The sequence below is a fragment of the Orycteropus afer genome, unplaced genomic scaffold, assembly GCF_000298275.1.
Source record: "Orycteropus afer afer isolate SDZICR_OR568_19922 unplaced genomic scaffold, OryAfe1.0 scaffold00068, whole genome shotgun sequence".
In the NCBI taxonomy this organism is placed as follows: Eukaryota; Metazoa; Chordata; class Mammalia; order Tubulidentata; family Orycteropodidae; genus Orycteropus; species Orycteropus afer.
The window spans coordinates 955,546-979,551 of record NW_006921655.1 but is presented as its reverse complement, the minus strand read 5'-3'; the positions used below and the strand labels follow the sequence as shown (position 1 = coordinate 979,551).

The 24,006-nt window shown below is 37.8% G+C and overlaps 1 protein-coding gene across 1 annotated transcript in view; it reads right to left on the bottom strand.

The window, feature by feature from the left end:
* Nucleotides 1–24,006, bottom strand: part of INO80 (INO80 complex ATPase subunit) — a 160,842-nt gene that overhangs the window by 39,867 nt on the left and 96,969 nt on the right. The window contains exons 25-27 of the mRNA XM_007940429.2: nt 19,309–19,534; nt 14,842–14,969; nt 3,840–3,934 (exon numbers count right to left, since the gene is read on the bottom strand). Coding sequence (XP_007938620.1) covers nt 3,840–3,934; nt 14,842–14,969; nt 19,309–19,534 — 449 coding nt within the window. The remainder of the gene's footprint in view (nt 1–3,839; nt 3,935–14,841; nt 14,970–19,308; nt 19,535–24,006) is intronic.

Here is a 24,006-nt window from a genome sequence, read left to right as displayed (position 1 = left end):
AAAATTTCTGGATGGTAAACAAACAAGGTTCCGTAGCTAGAATACATTTCTAGGGTGCAAAGCTAATGGTAAAAATGATAAGAGGGAGTGGCTATTGTATTCTCTATTAATCTATATATTGTTTTGTTTGCAAAACTATTTAGTTTTAAATCATTTAATTTTTGATTTGCTAGAGATTTAGTGACCAGTGCAATTCGAGTATGACTGATAAACATGAAGCTCACAGAAACTGCACATTGTCGTATTTAAACCAAAGACAGGATTTTGGCTTAACTCATGAATTGCAAACAGTATCAGAAAGCCATTTTGCAACATGTTTTTTCTATTACAATAATTGCTGAACACAGACAATCTTTTTGAGGAAGAAATGAAGGGTTTTGATGCCCCCCAAATGAAAATTTTTGGGGTTTACCTGAACTAGTTGCTCACTTAGAAACATTTTTAGCAGGTCATATCTCAAATTATGGTAACCTGGGAAGGGGCAACCCATTGTGCTAAAACAACTTGTGAAGAATTATTAAGCTTTGTAAGTGATATAAAGTTTAAGCAACATTTTCAGTGAAATAAGTATAGCTCAGTATTTCAGTTTGTCTGTAGATGCCACTCCTGATCTTTCTCACAGAAATCAGCAAGTATTGTTTTAAGATTCCTATCTCTAACTGCTGGAAACCCCATTGAATGATGTATCACATTTACTAGCTTAAAAAGTTATACTGGTGAAGAAATTCTGAGTCAACTTCTTCACCAGTTATGTGAAGTTTGTAAAATTGATTTTGCTAAGTGCAAAGGCCAATCCTATGACAACGCTGCCAATATGTCACGGTGTTATAAAAGCATGCAACAGAAAATTTTAGAATGGATTGAATATGTCATTTTCATAACATGTGCTGTGAATTCATTTAATCTTGTAAAGCATAGCATGGTATATTACTGCCTGGAAATAGTTATTTTTTTCCTACTGTTCAGTTACTCTACACAGTTTTTGCTGCTTCCACTCACTGATGTGCAGTTTTAAAATGTATACAATCAACGATTCAGTATTGAAATGCCTTTCTAATACATGTCGGAAAGCACATGCTGTAGTAATAAGTGCAATCCTGGAATCGTACACTCAGATTGTAGATGACTTAGAAAATACTGCTAAAGGTAAGACACAAAAAGAAGATACAAAAGAGAAGCTGAAAACATTGCCAACAAAAACGTATTTATCCTGATTACTTGGAATAACATATTGCAGCATTTTCACTGGCTTTGTCAAGCTCTCAAAGATTCAGAGTAAATTTAAATACATGAACAGATTTCTACCAGTTATTAACAGGGTATTTACATAATTTAAGAGAAAAATTTGAAAATACAACAAAACAAATACTGCCAAATACGAAACTGTCAGGCAATTCACTGTTGCAGAAACATTAGAAAGAAACAGGCAAATGATGGAAGTGCTCTAGAAATTTCAGAGTGCTAGAGATCAACTTCATATAACCACATACAACCCATCATTGACACACTTGAATCCTGCATGAAAAGAAAGGCAAAAATGTATGAAATTCTTTCAAATAGATTTTCCTTCTTAAACAGTGTAGCTATACCTGATGAAGAATGCACGAAAGCATCCAAGAAATTAGTGCAGACTCATCTCAATGACATACAGACCTTTTCAGATTTTTAGAGGTACAGCAATTTCATTCTTACATAAGAATTCGGGAAAGACACATTTACTCATTTTGATATGTATGATTCCATAACAGAAGAAAAAATACAATGTGTATTTTCTAATTTTGAAATTGCTTTACGCACATTCCTAACTTCAATAATCAAACTACACAACATTTTTGTCACGAAAGAGATTCAAGGACCCTCTTGGTACAACAATGACTCAATTCATTATCCTTATTATGTATGGAAATAAATATTGTTCAACAGCTTTATTGTGAATGAAATTACTGAACAATTTGCAAGAGCAAAGACTAGAAAGAAATGTTTTTTTTTAGAAATAAAGTTCTACCTAAAAATAAAATATAGTAATTTGTTGTAATATTTGTTTCCTGATCATTAAATTTTATTTTATGACATATTTCCATTTGTTCATTTATAATTAAAAGCATTTATTATAAAGTAAACATCAAAATGGAAGCATGAGCCATTTAAAGCAAAACTGGTTTTGAAAGTTAATTTTTTACTGTGGGAGATCAACAGAATTTTACATTGATTGTTGAAACTTGGTTGTAACAACTAAGTTCACAACTCATTTTCTTTGTTGTAGAATATGTGGAATATACTTTTTTGTAGAAAATCGGGTCTAGAGTAAAAATCTTAGTACTCTGCATCCACTAAAAATTTTATAATCCAGATCATTTCATTCTGCTAAAATGGCATATGCCACTGATGTGTTGTTCAATCATTATTGTCACAGTTGTATTTAAAAAGAAGTTACATTATGGATAGCTATGACACCCCACCCCCACACACAGGTATATATAACTCACATATCCCACTCAAATGTGTGAGTTAAGCAGAGAGCAGGGGGCACCACAGATGATCTAGGGCCCTCACATATGCCTTAATCCAGCCCTGCTTGTTCATCAGTGTTCACTGCAGCATTATGTATAATATCCAAATGGTAGAAACAACCCAAATGCCGACCAGTAGATGAATGGATAAGCAAAATAGGGTAAACATATACAATGGCATATTATTTGGCCATTAAAAGCTCTCATACATGCTACAACATTAATAAACCTTGAAAACATGATGTTAATTGAAAGAAGCCAGATACAAAAGGACAAATATTATATGATCAGACTTATACAATAGGCAAATTCATAGGAAGCAGAATAAAGGTTATTAGAGACTGGAGGTAGGGAGGAATGTGGAGTTAGTTATTGTTTAACAGATAGAGAGTTTCACTTAGGATGATGGAAACAGATAATGGTCATGGTTGCACAACACTGTAAATGTACCTGATGGCATGAACTGTTCACTAAAAAAGGGTTAAATTGGTAAATTTTACGAGTATTTTACCACAATTACAGAAATTAAAAACTGTAACCCAAATACAAATGGCTATGTGCTTAATTTTCTTCCCAAGAATTAAAACCCAGAAATCAAAAATTGTTCTGATTTATAGGACATTAAGAGGTACTTTATCCTTCAGTTCCCCATGTCGAAGACAGATAATTAAGGGTAGAGTTCAATGGACTTGTCACTAACAAGCTTGGCTTTCCACTTACAGAGAGCTGTAACCTGACTCTGCTTATTACAGTGAGAACCTGCACTTAGGATAATTATGGCTCTGTAAAGCATCAGCATCTAGCAGGTAGTATTTGAAATTGCACAGGATCATTATCAGGAGGGATAGGTGCTGTAAGTGAGAGCTGCCAGCTGAACAGATTGTACCCTACTGCAGTATGTCATATTGCACTGAGTTTCGGCTACAATGATAGAGGGAAAGAAGGAAAAAAAGAAGGTATTTTTCTTTAAACACATACAAATGAAAGAGGTCAGCAAAAACAAACTAAAAATCAACTATAAGTTAACACCCAGAGACAGCCACTATTAACATTTAGGAATACAATTTTATGGACTTTTTTCCCTTACACATGTATTTTCCACATAAAAGGAATCCTGGCTCCTATTCATAAATCTTTCCTTTTATTGCTCAAAGAATTGGGCACTCATTTGAATCATTATAAACAGATTAAGCTGCCTCTTAAAATGTCACGAACTCTGTCATAGATTGCTTAATAATCAGATATGTGTTAGTACTTCTTTTAAACTCATCATCTCAAAGCACCAGAGGAAAATCAAAATGAAATTTTTGTAATTCCCATTAAGGTTACCTGTTCTGAAAATCAGCAACCATGTCCCGCCTCTCGGAGATCTTAGATGAACCATCAAGCCTCATGTAGGTATGCTTCCTGTAAACCATATATTCCTGCCAATCAGAATAAAAAAATGTAATAAATTTAAAATTTAGTAAGTCTGATAGCTAATTATTATTATTTTTTTAAATTTTTATTGTTATCTGGGTGAAAATTTACAGAACAAATTCATTTTCTATACAGTAGCTCATGTACATTTTGTTTCATGACACTGACTGCAATTCCCCAAAATTTAACAGCTCTCTTCCCACTTCCTCCCTATAGTTACCTCTTCCCTGTGTCCTTCTTTCCTATGCATTCCTGCCCCAAGCTACCTCTCTGTGGAAGTACTGCCCTTCCATTCTCCCATGATTGATCGCTCTAAGGAATGTATGTACCTGATGTAAATGTTCACCCAATATGCCTGTCTATTGTTTGGCTGGAAGCCACAGGAGTGAGTTCAATTCCAGATCTGAAGGAGAACTAGGGGCCATAGTCTCGGGGGTCTCACCAGGCTGTCAGAAAAGTAAACTTGGGTCTTTTTTATGATTTTGAATTTTACTCCATATTGTTCTCCCATTCTATCCAGGATCTCCTGCACTGATCTCTTTCTGAGTGTGATAGCATATTATTATATTATAATTCTCATAAGCATCTACCCACCTTCAACCTCATTCATATTAGGCCAAGTCTTTATATCTCAGAATGGGGACAAAGATATCTCAAAAGTACAGGAATTTATGGAGATGGCTGAACAACATGACGAACACGATTAATGTCAATGAATTATACATGTAAAGAAATGTTGAAATGGCAAATGTTTTGTTACATACACATTTTACACACATACAAAAGTATAGGAATTTAATTCATAAATGAGTTTACTGTCAGCATGTTAAAATCAAGGGTAACCTGAAGATTCTAACCACCCTTAAATTCAACCTGAAAACCAATCTTTTTGCTGTGGATTTCTGTAGCTTTCATAAAACAAAACAAATCCCTCAAACAAAATGGCTTTTCAGTCACCAACCAGATGTTTCTCGTAACAGTGGAAATATCCAAGAACACTCACCCTAATGTGTTTCCCTCCAGCAAACTCTTGTTGACCAAAGTCCTTGAATTTATAGCCTAGGCTTCCTTCTCACCACTAAGAGAGGCATAAGCACCAGAGTGAAAAAGAAGGCAAGGTAACTTTCCATTGCAGAGAATATTCTTGACATTATGTGTCAAGAACACAAAGGAATTTCAACTTTTAAGAATGGAGAAGAGATTTAAAAAGATACAATGGAGAGAATTCTCCATTTTTTAGAAGCTGCAATTCCTCTAAAAGATGATGTCTAAATTAACACCGATTTCTTCTTTCTTTAGTTCTGATCACACTGATTAAATGACAAAAAGCCTATTTGTAAAGGAACTATCATCAAAAGCTCAACACAGCTGCTTGTTTGTAAGAAATGCTATGAAACAGTTATTTCAGTTCTAAAATAACCTTTCTCTATTGAAAAAGACTAATCATTTTTACACTTGGGAAATGTCTGTGTTCATTAGTTTTCTGTGGTCAAATGTTCGTTTATTGCAATATATATCACATGCAGCTCTTATGCCTGGCTAGGCATTTTGCACACAAGCTTGTCTGGTATGGCTGGTGCAGGGTATGGGCAGCCTATCCTGAGAGTGAGTGGGCTCCAAGAGTTCGTTAATGGCTTGGCAGAACTCTCTGGCTAGGGTACATGTGAGGTGAAGCTGGCTGACAAAGTAAACAAGCTCACTGCCACACACAACTTCGTTGTGTTTTATGTTTTGTTCCCTCCCTCCATTTCTTTCTTTCTGTTTCAGTGTGGTTCCTTAACAGCTCTGATTATCAAACAGGGACAGGATATATTACTTTAGTTCATATTTAGAAGTATAGCTCTCCAATGGAATGGCAGAAAAGTAGAAGGGTTATGGATAAGAAGGAATTCAGGAAAGAAGGTAAAAAAAAGATAGCATGATGATGATCTTTAGAGGCTAGCTGTACCTTGGAGTCCCTGGGTGGTACAAACAGTTAATATGCTTGGCTCTTAACTGAAAAATTAGATAGTCCACCCAGAGGTAGCTTGAAAAATAGGCCTGGTGATCCACTTCCAAAAATTAGCCACTGAAAACCCAGTGGAGCACAGTTCTACTTTGACACATATGGGGTCACCATGAGCCAGAATCAACTTGAGAGCAACTGGTTATACCTTGGCAACTAACCCAATCAAGGAACGCTGACATCTAAAAACAGAACAAAATAACTAGACTACACCAAAATAGTTTATGGAGAAACATCTTACAGATTTAGATTTTAGTTAAAAGACAAGATTCTTGTACAAGTACTCTTGTATTTAAACCAGAACCTCTAACCTTGTGAACGCACTGGAGAATGAATGTTCTTATACACCTTGCTATTCACATCATTTATATATCAAGATCAGCATAACACTACCAAGCCTAACTCACTCCTGTTGAGCCAATTTTGACTCAAAGCAACCCTACAATACAGAGTAGAACTGCCCCACAGGGTTTCCAAGTCCATAAATCTTTATGGAAGCAGACTGCCACACCTTTCTCCCACAGAGCGACTTGTGGATTCGAACTGCCAACCTTCTGGTTAGCAACTGAGCACTTAACCACAAGCGTCTCAGCACTTATTAGTCCTAGACAAAATCAAGCCAATCCTGATTACAGAAAAGCTGTCATTGAGGTTAAAGAAGTGAAGCTTTTCCTTTTACTGCTCTAAGCCTCAACTTTCCCACCCAAGGAAACAGTGGGATTTAAGAAGACTTTAGAAGAGTTTAGATTCTATTTAAGTAAATAGCTTCAAAACAGTAAGTAAATATACATGGAAAAAAACATGCAAAAGCTGAACAGAAGAAGAATGTCTACATCCTCATGTACAGAACACCTAAAAGATAAAGACTAAGCTAAAAAAAAGCAATTCTGTATTTCATTTATTAACAAATTCTGGCTATATCAAAACTATTCTAAAAATTTCTCTAAAATTGCTTAGAAAAGTTAGCCAGTATAATCAAATGTTCATTTTTAAAGAAATTCCTAATTTCTTCCAACTTAGTTTCAAGGACTATGTCACTTCCATTCTTAATTCAGCTTTTCTTACCATCCTAAAAACAGCTAATGATTTATTATATAATTAAACTTTTTTTTTGTTAAAACAAAAACAAATTCTAACAAATGATTTTATAGTATTCATAGTACTTTTGATTAATGTTAAAAATCTATCTAAAAAAGAAATCTATCTCAATTCACTCATCTCTACACCTAAAGATTTCTCTGAGATCCACTTTAAGAGCCTTGGTTTTATTCTTTTTAAAAGCCAGCAGCTTAGACTTTGTTAAAAAGAAATTGTCTATTTGTTGAGTTTTATAGCTAGGTATTTTAAAAACATGATATAACTATTCCCATTCACCCCCAAATTCTCTAAAATTTATTCTCATGTTTGAAGACTGCTATTGGACGATTAGTTTGACATCGCTGTAGTTTGTCACAACTACATCATGTTTAGCAGTCCTGTGCATTCAACAGGGTTTATGTCAATAAACCAGCAATACCCAATACTGCCTTATACTCGGCACGCTGTAGAAACCAATCATATTTCCCCATCCATGTCCACTTTTTGTATTTCGGAAAGGTTGAGAAAAGGGTCCTGGACTCTTAGTAAGGCAAGCAGAATTTCCATTTAAGGCAGGAAAGAGAAAAGAGAAACCAAATGTAGACTTTTTCCCTCTCCTAGAGATCTCCTAATTTAGTGTCCTTTGATTAAACAAATATAAACACTAGTATTCCTGAATGGAGTCTTGTGGATCAGTAACTACTAACCATAGTAAAGTAAGCTCTAATACTGATTGAACTAATAAAATTATAGCCTTTAAATTTTAGGCAGTCTTGAGGCCTATACAATTCTAGTAGACACCATTTTATTTCAAAAGTTATTGAAGAAGCCAAATGAGTTTTGGACGAAATATTCCCTTGGCATTGAGTAGTGAATCTCAACCAGTATTAAACTATACACAGGCCTGAACCCAACCCAGAGATTCTGAGTCTGTGGGTCTGGACTGGGGCCCAAACTGGTTTATTTTTTAAAGTGTAAAACCTAAAATTATAAGGTCATCAAAGAAAAAATAGGGGCAAACTTAGGGACCCAAATACATGGTATAAATATACTATCAAACTAACTAAAAACGCACAATCAGTAGAATACAAACTAGACGATTGGGACTTCCAAAAAAAATTAAACAGTTATATGCATCGAAAAGCTTTGCCAAAAACATAAAAAGAAACCTATTAGACTGGGAAAAAATTCTTGGCAATGACATACAGAAAAAGGAACTAATCTTTAACATTTATAGAAAATTTCAACAACTCAACAACAAAAAGACAAATAATCCAATTGAAAAATAGGCTGAGGACATGAACAGATATCTCACCAGAGAAGATACCCAGGCAGCTAACAAATACATAAAGAAATGCTCACAATCATTAGCCATTACAGAGAGGCAAATCAAAACAATGAGGTATCATCTCACTCCAACATTAACAGCCAAAGTTCAACAGGACTGTAAAATGGTATAACCACTGTGGAAAATGATAGGGTGTTTCCTTAAGAAGTTGATATAGAAATTCCATAGGATCCAGCATTCCCACAACTAGATATATATCCTAGAGAAATAATAGCTACGACATGAACACACCCAGGTTCATCACAGCATTATTCACAATAGCAAAAAGAAGGAAACAATCTAAGTGCCCATAATGGATGAACAGTTAAACATACCATGGTACATACACACAACACTGTATTACACAATGTTAAATAACAATGAATCTGTGAAATACCTCCTAACATAGATGAACCTAGAGGACATTATGCTGAGTGAAACAAGTCAATCACAAAAGGACAAATACTATATGAGGCTACTACTATAAAAAGTCAAGAAAAAGTTTACACACAGAAAGAATCATTCTCTGAAGGTTACTAGGGGTGGGAGGGGAAGGGAAAGTAAACCACTACCAATGGACATGTACGAGCTTGGATGAAGAGACAGGAAGTATACAATAAAGGGGAGATCAGCACAAAATGTTCAAGGCAGAGGAAGACACTGGGAGGAACACAACAGTTAAAGGCAACAAAAGTAAGTATTATCACATATATTATCTTTTAAAAAAAAAAAAAGACTCCAATAGCCTACATCTGCAGCTGAGAACAAGTGCTACAAAGAGAAGACAGGGCAAGGTCCCTTATGAGTTTGCTATTCAGTGTGCCTCTCAGATAAGCAACAATGAAACACCTGGGAGTCTGCTAGATATACAGAATTGAGGGGCACTTCCCATACTTAGTGAATCAGAATTTGCAACATATATTTGAAAGCACAATTAAGTCTGAGAAATACTGATGCAAAACATATTCTTCAAGCTATTTTTAAAGCACTATAACTTTTTTTTTTTTTTTGACAAGCAAAATCTTATATTAAATCTCTCTAAAAATAGACAAGGAGCTCTGGTGGTGTAGTGGATAAGGCATTTGGGTGCTAACCAGAAGGTCAGTGGTTTAAACCCACCAGCTGCTCCATGGGAGAAAGATGGGGAAATCTACTTCCATAAAGATTTACAGCCTTGGATACCCAATGGTGGTTGCTATGAACTGGAATCTACTCGATGGCAACTTTTTTTTTTTTTTTAATAAATAGAATACAAGTTTAGAAGATAGGTGAGTTGTGGATCATATCCATAAGTCCCACTGTTTAAGTAGTGGCATGCAAACAGAGCGTCAGCATAGCCTAAGAAAGAAGTCGAATTCCTTCTCACGTCTTTAAAATATGCTAAATAAAAACAAATACTCTCACATCCAATGGTGTGATGTGAAGGACTAGTTCATCTTGAAGCAGTAGTGATGATGAGGATGATGACTAGCACTTACTAAGTGACAGTCATTGTTCTATATATTTTGTCTGCTTTATCTTATCCAAGGAACCCTGGCAGCACAGTGGTTAAGCCCTCAGGTGCTACCTGAAAGGTTGGTAGTTTTAATTTTCCTTCTGCTATATGGGAGGAAGATGTAGCAAACTGCTTCTACAAAGATTTACAGCCTTGGAAACTCTATGGGGCAGTTCTACTCCTATAGGGTCACTCTTGAGTCAGAATAGAGTATACGACAGATTTGGTTTCTGGTTTAACTTATGTAATCCTCACAAATGCCTTTAAGGTAGGTGCTATCCCTATCACCTCCATTTTACAGATATTAACGTAACATGTTTAAAACTGACCTAGGCAGTAGGTAGTAGAGCTAGGTTTGGAAATCAAGCTGATCGGTTCCAGAGCCTTTGGTGTAACCCCTCTACTGCTTCCCAGACGAAAGAGGGGGGAACTTCATTAATCCTAAGGTTCTTAATGTATTTTGTACTTACATAACCTTCATCCATCAACATTATCATAAAGAAATCATAATTGAGCACTCAAAAAAAATAAAGGCACTCTTTTAAGAACTATCTATATGGGACCAAAATAGCAACTTGAAAGATGAGATAGCAACCTTAGGAGTTTCTAATCAACTCAGAAAAGGAGGTTGAGAATGGCTGGACAACTCAAAAGAATGTAATCAATGTCACTAAACTGTTATGTAGAAACTGAACTGTATGTTTTGCTGTGTACATTCCAGAAACAACAAAATAAATAAAACTTAAAGAAAAACAAAGAGTCAAAGACTGAGCAAGAATTTAAAAAAAATAAAGGTGAAGGTTTATATATTCCATCATCAATCTTGAATTCTGAAACTTCTTCTCTATTCTAAAGCTGCTTTTGATGTTCATTTTAACTCAATTTCACATTCATAAAGTAAGTATGCAGAACTCAGTATGATCCAAGAAACTGCAGAATTGGTGTAACTTTATTTTCCCAGAAATGCCCCCTTCCATTTTTAGGGTGTATTACCAGTAAAAAGCCAGGCTTGTATGTCTATTACATTCACTCTACTGTCCAAGCAAACTGCACCAAAGAGAGTGAAATATGGCAGCCATCTTTCCCTTATCTATCTCTAAAAATCTCTTTTAAGCAAAACTCAACAAGGAAATCCACAGATCTACCATAATCTGCCTTTAATCTACTTGTGTTATTTCCTTTCTTCCTATACCATATACTCCAGTTACACTGGACTACTCCCTCCAAATGTCTCGTACCTTTCCACCTTGTGTCTTTTTATATCTGGCTTCCTGAGTCTGGAATCCCCTTCTTGCTGATGGTTGAAATTCTATTTGAGTCCAGTTCAGACGTCATTGTCTAGGTGAAATCTTCCTCTTGTGACTCAGAGAGAAACATCCTTTTTTCTATTCTCAGCTCTGTTTTTATGCTTCATTTCTGTTACTACTATCAGGGTTCACTCGACAGTTATTTGTGTACGCTCATGTCTTGTGCACAATGTACATTCCTTGAAGTCAAAGATTCCATTTAATGAATATTTGTAGCTGCCTAGCACAATACTTTGCTCACAGTTGGCATACACACAAAGAGGTTGAAGTAAGTAGAATAAATAAAACAATGTGATTGTAAGTTGGTAAATTTTCTTCTCTCATTGCTAAGACCTAATGAAAACCTCAGCTAACAATGATCTAAATTTGCTTTTCACCACATGGGGCAGTTTTAGGATACCCAGCTTTCTAATATGTTCAGAATCATAGATCCCAAAGGTTCTGAGAGAAGCCAGCTCATGGATGATAGAATGCCTGTTCAGGATGAATCCTTCCCCAGTGAGGTACTGTACTTGGATGGCTGAGTGGGCAAATTACACAATGCAGTGTCTCAAATGTCATCATTAGCTACGATTCTCTGGATTTAATTCTGTGTTGCACTATTGTCATATATTGGTGCAGTTCACGGCTTGTCTGGATTTTAATACTTAGCAATCATACCACATATAGCACCAGTTGGCTGACCCTTTCCAAGTACATTTGTGTTGCACAGAAAATAACAAGTGGCTTTTTTCCTTAAACTACAGACTGAGTCAGCCGCTTAAGGCAATAAGAATGATTCTCAAAAGAGAAAACCCAAGAGATGCAAGTCATCTGTAATGTGTTATAAGCTCTCTGCAAGTCCTAGCCTACAGGGGAAATAGGGGAGGGGTAGAGGAGTATTATCAACTAAGAAAATAACTTTGGATTAGGGTACAAATGGTAGTGGTAGGAAGAGGCCTGACATCCAGTTGAACACCACCATCCCAACTGCACAGGCATATCTGTTTTCATAGCACCCTCAATAGTCAAGACACAGTAAATAGCACAGCACTTAGTGATCCACCATATCCCCCTAATTTATGGCCCTGGTCTCCTGCCCATGGCATACTAAAAATTTCTGGCCCCAGAAATAAAGCAGTCTCTTTTCTTATCCCCTTTCCAGAAATATTATTTGGAGACCATATGAAAGGAGAATACATTTCTGAATACAGAATTTACTGGGAAGAAGATCTGATATAAATATAAGAAATTTAAATTATAGTCAGATTTTTATCCAAGAGAAGAAGGAGGATGGATATCAATCACTTAGAAAATACTGAGCAAACACGAGGTACCCACTAGTGTTTCTCACAGAATGGGAACCTGGCCAAATAGAAGTATGTGAATTTTTACCATCTTCTAGTTTCTCTGAGTCCAGAAACAGACAGACAAAGATAGCTGGGGCTAAGGCCCAGAACAAAGTAAACAAAAAAGTTACTGGATGAAAGAGTGATGCTGACATGTTCAACAGCAACACAACAGAGCTTCAATCCCCCATGTGAGTTTCTAACTCCTGCTATATTGGATGCTTTTCTTTTCCTGTTTCATATACAAGATACAAGATGTCAAGGAAAAAAAGAGAATCCTGGAAGAAAAAAAACTTTGAGAATGAAGGAGCAAGGTGAATGAAGAGGGTCAAGATATGTTTTTAAATAAATGCCACATGTACTCAACAGAAAGCATCTATACAGAAGGGCTTGTCTATAATATAATACCTAGGATTCATGCACCAGACCATGCTTTCCAGTTGAAACATGGCTCTAATGAATGCTTACACTAAAAGCACTCATTATGAATGTGACTAGAAAACTGATATTCCTCTTTGAAAGGTAAAAAATGTAGCAACCCCTACCTAATCCCACACCATCCCAAGATCCACAAAACATTTACATTTCAATATGTGATTAGCCATACACTGAACATTTTAAGCATTGTATTCTATGCACACAAAATAAATTTTGAAGACTAATCTCTTGGAATATAAAAGGTGGTTCATTTGAGTGAATATTAAAACAACAAAAAAATTGAATCTTTCGGAAATTTAATTTTGAAAGAGAAAAAGACAGTAGAATATGGATGTTAAGACAACAGTTTCACACAGGTTTTCCAGTAAAACAAGTATTTGCAACATTTGCTGCATTAGCATTCTAGATGCATGTTATACATATGGCTCAGGAATGTCAGCAGTTGTGAAATTCAGGATTTGAATTTGCTTTTCCCTAATTTAGAATTCCCCATGGAGAGAAGAATCTACATTCAGAGGTTTTCAAGCTGCCTTGTTTTCAAAGTCTACCCATAAGTCTATCCAAACCCTCTGCTATCAATGTGATTCTGATTCATAGGGACCCTACAGGACAGAATAAGCTGCCCCACAGGGTTTCCAAGGCTGCACATCTTTACAGAAGCAGACTGCCACATCCTTCTCCCATGGAATAGCTGGTAGGTTCAAACTGCTGACTTTCTGGGTAGCAGCCTAGCATTTAACCACTGCACCAAGCCCATTCCCTCCAAAATAACTGTTGGATTATAACAGCATCTGAGGGACTAGACACTGCTTGTATGAAACCTAAGACTTATCTGATAAACTGATCTCAAAAACCATATGCTTTTTTTTTTTTTGAAAAGAAGTTGTCAGATAATTAAAAACAGCCTTCACTCAGTGCAGATAAACTCACTGCAAAATCCAGCAAGCCAGCTTGGCTTCCTAAAATCCTAAAACCCCTTTCTTTTGCCACCCTTCATTCTTTTTGCATGATATGGTCTCTATTCTCTTGTTCCTAGATAGGGATGATCATGGTCCAGTGGAGGAGCAGGGTCAGATGGTTGAAGCATTAGAAATATAAATGAAACCCATGGATAAACATGAGAGTATTTATAAACTGTTGACACCCAGGTACTGTAGCATCTTAACCACTGGCTTTCCAACTTTCTTACAACGAAGAATCACTCCTGTCGTTTGTGCTTGTCTGTCTTCATTTTCACTCTCCAGTTTCTATATCCATAACCTTCTCTCCTTAAAATAGTAAGCCACTACTCACACAAGAAGTAGGGAGAGCCTCAACAAAGAAGTAATTAAAGAAACAAAAGTCGCCTTGCATAGTGAGACACAGCTGTCTGTACCTTTCACTCCTAACTTAGTGGAAGTCAACTTTGGTTATATATTAGAATTGCCTCCAGAGTTTTTAAATATCTTGATATTTATTTTATGTCCAGCCTCATCCCACACCTATTTAAATGAGAATCTCTGGGGATGAAATAGGCATCAGTATTTTATAAAGCTCCTGGGTGATTGCAATATATAGTCAAGTTAAGAACCACACTAACTCTTGAGTAACTCTGGTTTTTACACAGAAAACCAGCCTCCAAGTCTTGTTTTCCATACAGAATTTCAGAGGACTTTTTAAGACAATTCCTAGGTGCTGATTTACTTTAAAACTAGGGAACTTCTTCCTCAGTAAAGCATGGAAGTAAGGGGGTATTCTAATTCATTAACACTTGAGGCAGAAGTCCTCTGCATCCTCTCATCTGCCAGGACTGCTTCTACTCCCTTTACAGACTATAAAAATCACAAAGGGTAGTTTTGGGATTCCCATGAAGCAGGACTGACATTACATTCACATCTGATTCCTAAAAGTTAAATGTCAAGCTGTAACTAGGTCCCCAAGGTCCCTTTCTCCTACCTCCAGCAGGTCTATCATCCTGGTCATCTGGGAGTAGATAAGGACCCTATGTCCTTGAGACTTGAGCCGAGTCAGCAGGACATCAAGGGCATACAGCTTTCCACTGTCAGTGATGAGGCTCTCTTTGCCTAGGGAGAAGAAAAAGGGTGAGGGGGAAACTGTGTTTAATTGAAGCAGCAAAATCACTGATTGCAAAGCTGTATGCAGCCAAAATTGCTACAACCAGGATGCTTATCACCATCAGAGCAGGAAAGCGCTCTAGAGGAAGAATATAAAGCATCATTAAAACCATGTCACCAGTAGTACTCTGTGAAGAAATACCCTGAAAGAGGTGTAGGTCCCTCCCAACTGACAGCTCCCCATCAGACATCTGCTGCTGAGGCACTGGAGAGCGTCCCTGCTCTGCATCCTTACCCAGGAGATATCAGGTACATGTTGCTATCTCACTGTAAGAGTGATGTCCACATTGCTTCTGCTGTCAGTGACCTGAGAACCTATTTTCTCTTTGCTCATTTGATCTCTAGATATCTGCTTCTACTAGTTCTGTGGTTAAATGATTTACCCCCCTGAAAGCTTGAGAATATAGAGAAACAAGGGATGCTCTTGCTAGCCCTTGTAGATACGTAAAATTCCAAGAACTGCAAATAAACATACCCACCCCACTTTTTTTAATAAACCAAAATATGCTCTCCTGGATGATTTCAAGTAGGCTGGCTGGTAAATGTCATTATGCCAATTTGTAAAGCATTTCAGCCAGAGATCTGTAAAGAACACTTAACTCAGAAATTTTCATCTCCTATCCATTCAGTATCATTCAACTCCCATCATATTTCAGGAAGTAGAGTTTCCTGTTTGCAGACTGGGTCCATAAACATGCCCTGAACAATTGTTGCCATTAAGAGGAAAAGAGATGAGGTTTCTGGGGCTGTGGAATTTGAGAGTACATATGGAAGGGGATGTGGGACACAACAGGGAGAAAAAAGGATAGAAATATAAACAATAAACAACTAAAAGTAAAATAGAAAATGGTTAAGACAAACACATTCTTAGTTTCTGGGTTTGAATCATAGCTTTTCCTCAGAACTGCGCAGGCTGACTGCTGAGAGCAATCCAAGAGTTCTCAACGATCAGTTTGTGTTCTTGCCACTATTTGCCAAGTGTACGATTATTGTATAAACTGAACAAGAACGGATGTGCTGACAGCACCATAACAAATCATCAGCTACTCTGTTCTTGTTACATGGATGTTTACTCCCCTGCACTGCAGCCTGCGTTTTCCCACCTTCGGAACACTGCCAGGACACACTTCTCACTCCCTGTTCCCCTTGTTGTGGCACACACCTTTGTTAACCTCTTTGTTTTATCCTGTTTAGATTATTGTAATGCTCTTCTTTTTTTTTTGGTCTCCTTACCAACACAATCAGATGAGGGCAGCTGGGACAGAACTGACTACTAAGCCCTCTTCTTGGCAGCAGACTAGGGAGCTTGTATAAATTCCAAGTCTTATCAGGTAGCTATGATATCGTAATAATGTCAATGTTTTCTTCTTGTCACAATTATCCTTCTCCTTTAATTGGATTTCCTGGGATTCCCTCATTTTGATAGCTTCTATACATACCCTGGAGGCACTCTGTTGGCGTAGTGTCTAAGGCACTTGACTGCTAACCAGAAGGTTGGCAGTTCAAACCCACCAGCCACTCCTCGGAAGAAAGGCTGGGCAATCTACTTCCATAGTGATATCGCCTCAGAAACCCAAGGAGGAGTTGCTATGAGTTGGTTCCGACTCGATGACAGTCAGTTTGGTTTGGTTTTTATACAGTCCCCACAGAGCTACCAATCAACTTAAGACATGTTTCTTTTTGTATTAAAAGCATTGTTGTTGTTGTTATATGCTGTCGAGTCAGACCTGACTCATAGCGACCCCTCCTTGGGTTTCCGAGGTGGTTATCACTACGGAAGTAGATTGCCCAACCTTCCTCCCGAGTGGTTGGTGGGTTTGAATCACCAGCCTTCTGGTTAGCAGTCAAGTGCCTCAGGCACTACGCTACCAGAGTTCCTTTATTAAAAGCACAGTAAGGTAAAAAGGCAGCCCATATATGTTTCAGCCATTGAGTGAGAATGGGCAAGCTAAGCTCATCACATCTCTGCAGCCTGCTTACATTCTCTCACCATTTACATGTTCCCTCAGAACAAATAGTTAACAGTATACAACCCTATTTTGTGTCTGAATTTTGAGAAACTTCAACTCATCTCAAGATCATGATTCAATGAAATTTAACATTCTTGTCTTCCAAATTCTCCCACATAACTAGAATGAACTGATGTTCAGGATTAGGAAGCCTTAGAGATGAAGATACGCATATAATTTATAAGGACAGAACTCTGATGCACCTGAAGGAAGCAAGTAGCGATATCTTCTTATCTAGTTACTGTGCAGGTGGGGGAGGTGGAAGTGGAGGACTTCACTGCTCTTAGTCTAATATTCCTAAAGTAAAAGGCTTATGAAGAAATAGATGTTAGCGATAGTCTTAAAACACTTCAGCAGACAGTTTTCTCTGAACATGTTGGTGTTTTCTGTACCTGTTATCCATTATCCAATTTTTCAAGTGCTACCAACTTGCACTGGACAAGAGCACCACCTGGTGCTAAGCAGGGCACAGAGCCAGGAGAAGCACAATTCCCCTGGTTGATTCTGCAAAGTCAAACATGTGTCCAGCTCCTTTTTTTACAAAAGGAGCTCAAAATGTCAAAATGAACAAACCTAACCTATTCCGACCAGGAGTCCATGCAATATTATGGTATTTACATTTAATTAGATACAGGTGCTTAATGACCATAGTGTAAGATCCTGTTCAGAAACAAAACAAGAAAATGTAGCCCATAGATGTAAAATTAGGGTAGATTAAATATCTCCCTTTTTCCAAGCTGGGAAGCAACAATGGGACTTTTGAAGGAACTGTACATTCTTCTCTTAGTAAAACATGGAGACTCATTCAAGGTTGTTAAGAGAGGGAAATTTTGGTCAGCGTTTCGAAGAATGTAACAGAACCAACACTTCCCAGGGAAACAGAAAATGTGAAAGTATTGAGAAAAGAGAGATAAAATACAGGTTTCAGTGACTCTCCCCAACCCCACCCCAGTCAGTCTACAGAGCACAATGGGGTCGGTGAGGAGATGGCTGGTTCTCACAGTAAACAGCCAGTAAGGCTGGTGCTTTTTATCGATGCTAAAAGAACTCAGACGCTTCCTGCTATTTAAACAAGGTCCATTTTTCTTTCAAAGAACAGGAAAAGCCACAAGAGATTCCCACAGCGCCAGCAAAAAGCCTTCTACTCTTGTACTGGGAATATAAGAACCAGAATGAAAAAGGGAGAAAGAAGAAATAAGGTGCAATCCAGCTTTTTTCAATACTTGTGCTCACCTTCTGCCCAGGCTTCTGTGGTTTCCATAATCTGCTGGATTCAACCTCCCTGTTCCCACTAGCATTCAGTATACATCCGGGTTTTCCCCTTGTATTCAAACAGTATCACCTTCACTTACCTCACAAAGGCATATTCCAGTTCAGAGCACCTCCAAGGCTACTAATAGGTTGACCTAAAGCCCCTTAATCCTTTACAAAGTTAATAATACATAGAAAAACCAAGCTGTAAACACTGGAATCCAGTTATCTCTTACAAATTCTTCCTTTTGAATGCTTAATGGAGCTCTAGAACGCTTAAAGGAGCATCTAGAACTTCACGCCAATAAGATGAATGCAATTTAGGTATCAGAGAGTTCGGACAATCAAAACTAACAGTGTCACCCAAGTTTGTCAGCAGATATAAGCAAAGAACATGAGCCTATAAACCATTTCTGTTAAGTGTCCTTAAAAGTAGTCTCACTAAAGCGAAGATGAAAACCTGGTTTCCTTCCAATGCTGGACCCTGACCCTAGGGGGTCTGGGAATCTACTAGTATTTTGGCATAAAACAACTGTTTTTCCTCTCATTATCATTCAGACCTCTAGTGCTTCGTGCAGGACACTGTTTACGCTACTTCAACTAGGCTTTCTCTAGAGTGACGACACACTCATTCATTTCACTGGCTGTGGCACAAGACAACCTTATTTACTCAGCCAGGGTTAAAGCCTTTCTTGAAGTTTTTTTTTTTTTTTTTAAAGAGTGGTGTTCCTTTCTTAGCTAAGTTCATTATTTTTTTTATTTTTACAGTGTTCCTCCCTCAGCTAAATTCATTAAAACAGAATATTTAAGCAAAAATCTAGAAAATGTTACTCTCTCCACTTGTCACAAGTTACTTAAGCATCCTTACCTATATGTTATCAAATGAGATAAAAAAGGAAGGTGCAAAAGATGAAGTAGAAACCTCAAGAGCTTTAAATTTCAAATACCTGAAATCACTGCATAGAATACCTCACTGGTTCTCTCTCTGCCAAAGGTGAGAAGATAATCCAAGAAGACAGTGGACTCACCTGGAATCCTGATGAAAGACCAGCCATTCTGAGGCCTGATGCTCCACAGTCCTCCGGTTGGTTCTGGGAAGAACTGGGACTGTCGATTTAGCCAGTCTGCAGCCAGTTCAGGAGCCCCATTCAACAAACACTGCTTGGCTGCCAGACTCCCTCCTTCTTTCAGCATGCGCTGCTCATATTCTGCACTTCGGTCATTGCAGTAAGAATCCAATGGCACTGCGGTGACCTGCAGTGAAAGATACACGAGTGGCTCTTTCACATTTTGCACACACAGTAAGCTTTTTGAGAACCTCACCTTGAAATCAGACAAATATGGGTAATTTTGATGCTAGTGGTTTTAACTACCCTGTTCTGACAGAATGCCTTATCAGAAATAAGAGCTTAGTGAACTTCCCCAGGGAAAGCCTTCATATAACACAAACCTGCAAACAGTCCAAAGAGAGCTGGGGTTTGCTGAGAAATTGGGAAACCAGGTCAGGGATAATTCTACTTATCTATAGATTTACCTACCTATCTATTTATCTACCTACCTATCTACCTATCTAATACAGCTTTCCACTTTGCCACTTCCCTTCATTGTTGGATATTGTTTTTGGCAAAGATCTATTTGCCATATGCAGGATGGTAATGCCAGAAAGGGAGCTAGTTTGTCATTAAAAAATCCAAAAAGTATTGATTTTTGAAGTCTTAGCAGCTATCTTTAATGCTTTTGCAGCAAAGCACTTCTTTCTGCTCTTCCATGACAGACTGATGACCGACAAACTTAATGGGAAGAAATATTAAAGACCTTTCTTTCTGGCCATAAGCTTGGGGGAGGGGGTGAACAATTGGCAGAGTAGCAGACTCATTTCCCGGCCAGGGCAGAGGCTACTGACAAATTTTACCTCACCACAAAGTACAGCCCAATGACACTCAAATGCTGATCCTCCCCCAAGGGTAAAGAGGACTCCTGCCAACTTAGAAACAAGGGTTTTATCCTTCTCCAGCTATCTAAGTTTATTTCACTCTCACAAGCAGCTTTGTGTTCAAATGGCTGTGAAACCATTTGAGAAGGAACATGCTGAAGATGACAAGGCTACCTTTTGTTAAAATTTGGAGGCTGTGATAATCTGCCAAGCCCAGGTTGACAAAAATGCTAAAAGCCCATCAGAATTAGTAAATTGCTTAGAAGAGCCTCGGAATCAGACCAAGCTATAAGGAGAAACTGGGCACAATGAGCAAGGTAAGGGACAAATCAGAACATAAAACACTGGTGGTACAATTCCTATTTAGGCAGTTCCATTATTTCTCAAGGGGCTCTGGTGGCACAGTGCTTAAGGCATTTGACTGTTAACCAGAAGGTTGGTGGTTCAAACCCACCAGCCAGTCTGTGGAAGAAGACTGGGCAATCTACTTCCTCAAAGATTTATTGTCTCAGAAACCCACTGGGGTCGCTGAGTCAGAACTGACTTGACAGCAGGGGGTATTATTTGGTATTATTTCTCAGAAGTGAGGCATTTAGGAAGATCCCTCTATCCTGCTATCGAGCTTTTCTATTTTCATGTTAATCAACATTTAGGACAATGGTTCTCAAGTTTTTGTATGCACTGGAGCCTTCTTGGGTGCTCCGGTAGTATAATGCCTAAGGCACTTGACTGCTAACCAGAAGGCTGGTGGTTCAAACCCACCAGCCACGCCTTGGAAGGAAGATTGGGCAATCTACTTCCGTAGTGATACTGCCTCAGAAACCCAAGGAGGGGTCACTATGAATCGGGTCTGACTCGATGGCACATAACAACAACAGAGCCTTCTTGGGAGTTGGTCAAAAGTGTAGATTTAGACCCAGAAAGTCTAAACAAGGGCCAATAGGTCTTTATTTTTAATAAGTACCCCAAGACCTCAAGCCACACCTTGAAAAATACTGCCTTGGTGTTTATAAATAGTCAGTCAGCTGTCTATGGAGATTATGGGGTTGCAGGTGCCTCATAGAACAGAGAAATAGCAACTTTTACCAGTAACCAGAGAATACACTACTCTGGGTTGCAGATGAAGCTGAACCGAGTTTGCAAGGGAGCAGTGCCATCTATGGTACAGATGTAAAACTACAGAGGGTTATGGCCAACTGGGCTCCGGGAGCTCCAAAACTCAGAGAGGCTCACCACAAAAATCAATTTATCATACAGCACTAGGGGCAAGTTTAGATACTCTCATACCACCTTTATCCTCTCCACAAGGAGTTATAGAATATAAATATATAAATATATCCATGTGATAAATTTTTCTCATTGAAGCTGAACATATGCAAATAAAGACTGAAATACAAAACAGGTAGATAAAAATTGGGTCTCTTCCTGCTATGGTTTATCCTGGCAGTCGCCCTACAGATCCTGGGCCAGAGCAGACATTACATGTAAGATGTGAGTCCCAGAACCTCACAAGCAATAGCAGCTACACTTCATAGAATGATTAAAGTAGTAGTGGTCTATCTAGCCTGCAGAAGTATGGCCAGTTCTATTTATCTTAACCAGCATGCACTCTTGGGTAAGCAAAGTATATGTATTTTTTTCTAATGAGACTCATGCTGACCAATTTTACACTCAAAGATAATGGCTCTGATGTATTATTCTTTTCTGTAGAAAAGTAGAACCTATATTGAAGCTGTTCACAGACATAAAGACTTTGGACTCATAGTTTCAAGATCAAAAATCAAAAGCTAGAAACTCAGCATGAGGAAAAGTGGAGGAAAGTGACATAGAAGATTGTCTTCTCATCTGTGACTCTTTTTCTAGACACTCTTATGGGTTAAAAACAAAACCTTTTCCAGATACAAGCTTTTACCCACTTTTCAATGTTCATTTTGCTAATATCTTTCCAAGTCTGGGGTTGGATACTGGGAGATTTGCAAGGCACAATTCTTAGAGAAGTATTTTTTAATGTTTTGATAAGCTGCTTTGGCCAAGAGCCCTGATCAAGATATACGTAGAATGATAGAATGTCATGCAGTAAGGACGTAAGCAGTGTTACTCATGAGGTCCAAAAGAGAACACAGAATCCTACTTAGAATAAATTCTAAGTTCTATTTAGAATAAATTCTGCTTTCCAAGGCATCTCTGTCCTGAACAAGCTCTCCTTGTCTGCGAACCTAAGTGGCCTTCCTAACTGCTTAAAAGTAGGGTGAGATGAAGCATAACTTAACATGTTTCCCACCTACAAATGGAAACCCATACTCCCTTTAACCTTAACCCCTGTTGCTCGCTTCATTAACCTGCTAAACTATAGTACCTTCATGAGCTGCCTCCTCAAGAATTCAGCGCGTCCTTCCTGAGGACATGTGTATTCCTGCCTTAGCTCTAGGAAGCGTAACCGCTCCAAGTGCTTTAGGTTTTTTGTAAGACGAATTCCCAGGGTCTTTATTTATTAATCCTATAGAATTATTTCCTCAGCATATAAGGAAATAGCCCCGATAATTCCTTCCTTAGTGGCACAGTTCTTCCTGAATTGACCTGAACTTTTCATAATATATGACAGAGAAATTAATTGTCTTAACTCAAGGCCAACATTGAGACTTCTAAGGTAAACAGTTTCTCATTCCTTATCACAGATAAGCTAGAATATAAATACATGATAATGAATTCATTTCTTGAAATGCTGCCTTGTTTATAGGGCAGGTCTGGTTTGGATGGTAAGAACTTGCATGTATGAAATTTTCAGAGATGTTTAAACCTCTTCCTTTTGTCCTCACAGTACAATTACCCCTATTTTCATGTTTAACATACATTATGGGAATAAACTCTAAAACAAATATGGAAAGAGGGGCTGAGTACAAAAGGTGGATGCCAGGAACAGCCTTTTAGCCAAATGATGAAAACATTCTCCTGCTTCCTGCCTGCCATGCAAGTTGTTTGTTTTATACAAGTAAAAATGCATATACATTTATGGCTATTATAGTCTTCCCTAAGCTATGATTTACTGTTCTTAGGCAAACAGCAGCACTAGGCTTAATAGTAGTTGACTCTGGCTCCCTTGAAAACAACAACAAAGTAGTACATTTGGGGTTATACATGTGTAAGTATCTTGGGAGAATGGGGTTGCTCCTTAAGAGTTGAGAGCTCTGGCTGGTAAAAATGAAACATTTTTATGTGTATAAATACAATTACAGTCTTGGGTAGTTCACTTTTTATTGGTTCTATAAAACAAAGGGAATATAAGAAGTCTCGACATCCCTTACTCAAGAAATTTAGATTTATTAGGGTTCTTTGTACACAAAGATCAGATCAAGAGAATAAGAATAAAATCTCAAACAAGTAACTAAGAAGGCTGAAGTCTGCCTTCCATGAAAGCACTTGGTCTTACATGCTTCCTAGACAAAAGTGCAATTTCCCGCATCAAATTAAGCTTTTAAACCAAGAATGCTTTGCAAAAACGGGATACATTAAAAAAAAAATGCAAATACTTTCTGGATAGCCAGTATAAACCAAACAAAGCTGATGGTGGCAAATGAACCAAGCTCATGTAGCACATGAACAGCAGGGAGAATTCTAGGCAGTTAGGAAGTCAATGGGATTCAATACTTTTATCCCATTTCCACTTAACATCTTTCGGTAGGTCCTCTCCCAAATTCTGTCCTTTGTTAATAAAAAAAACTTAATAAAGTAAAAATGCTAGCTGATGTAAATAATAATAGACTATCACTAAGGAAGGCTCAGAAGACTTTTTTTA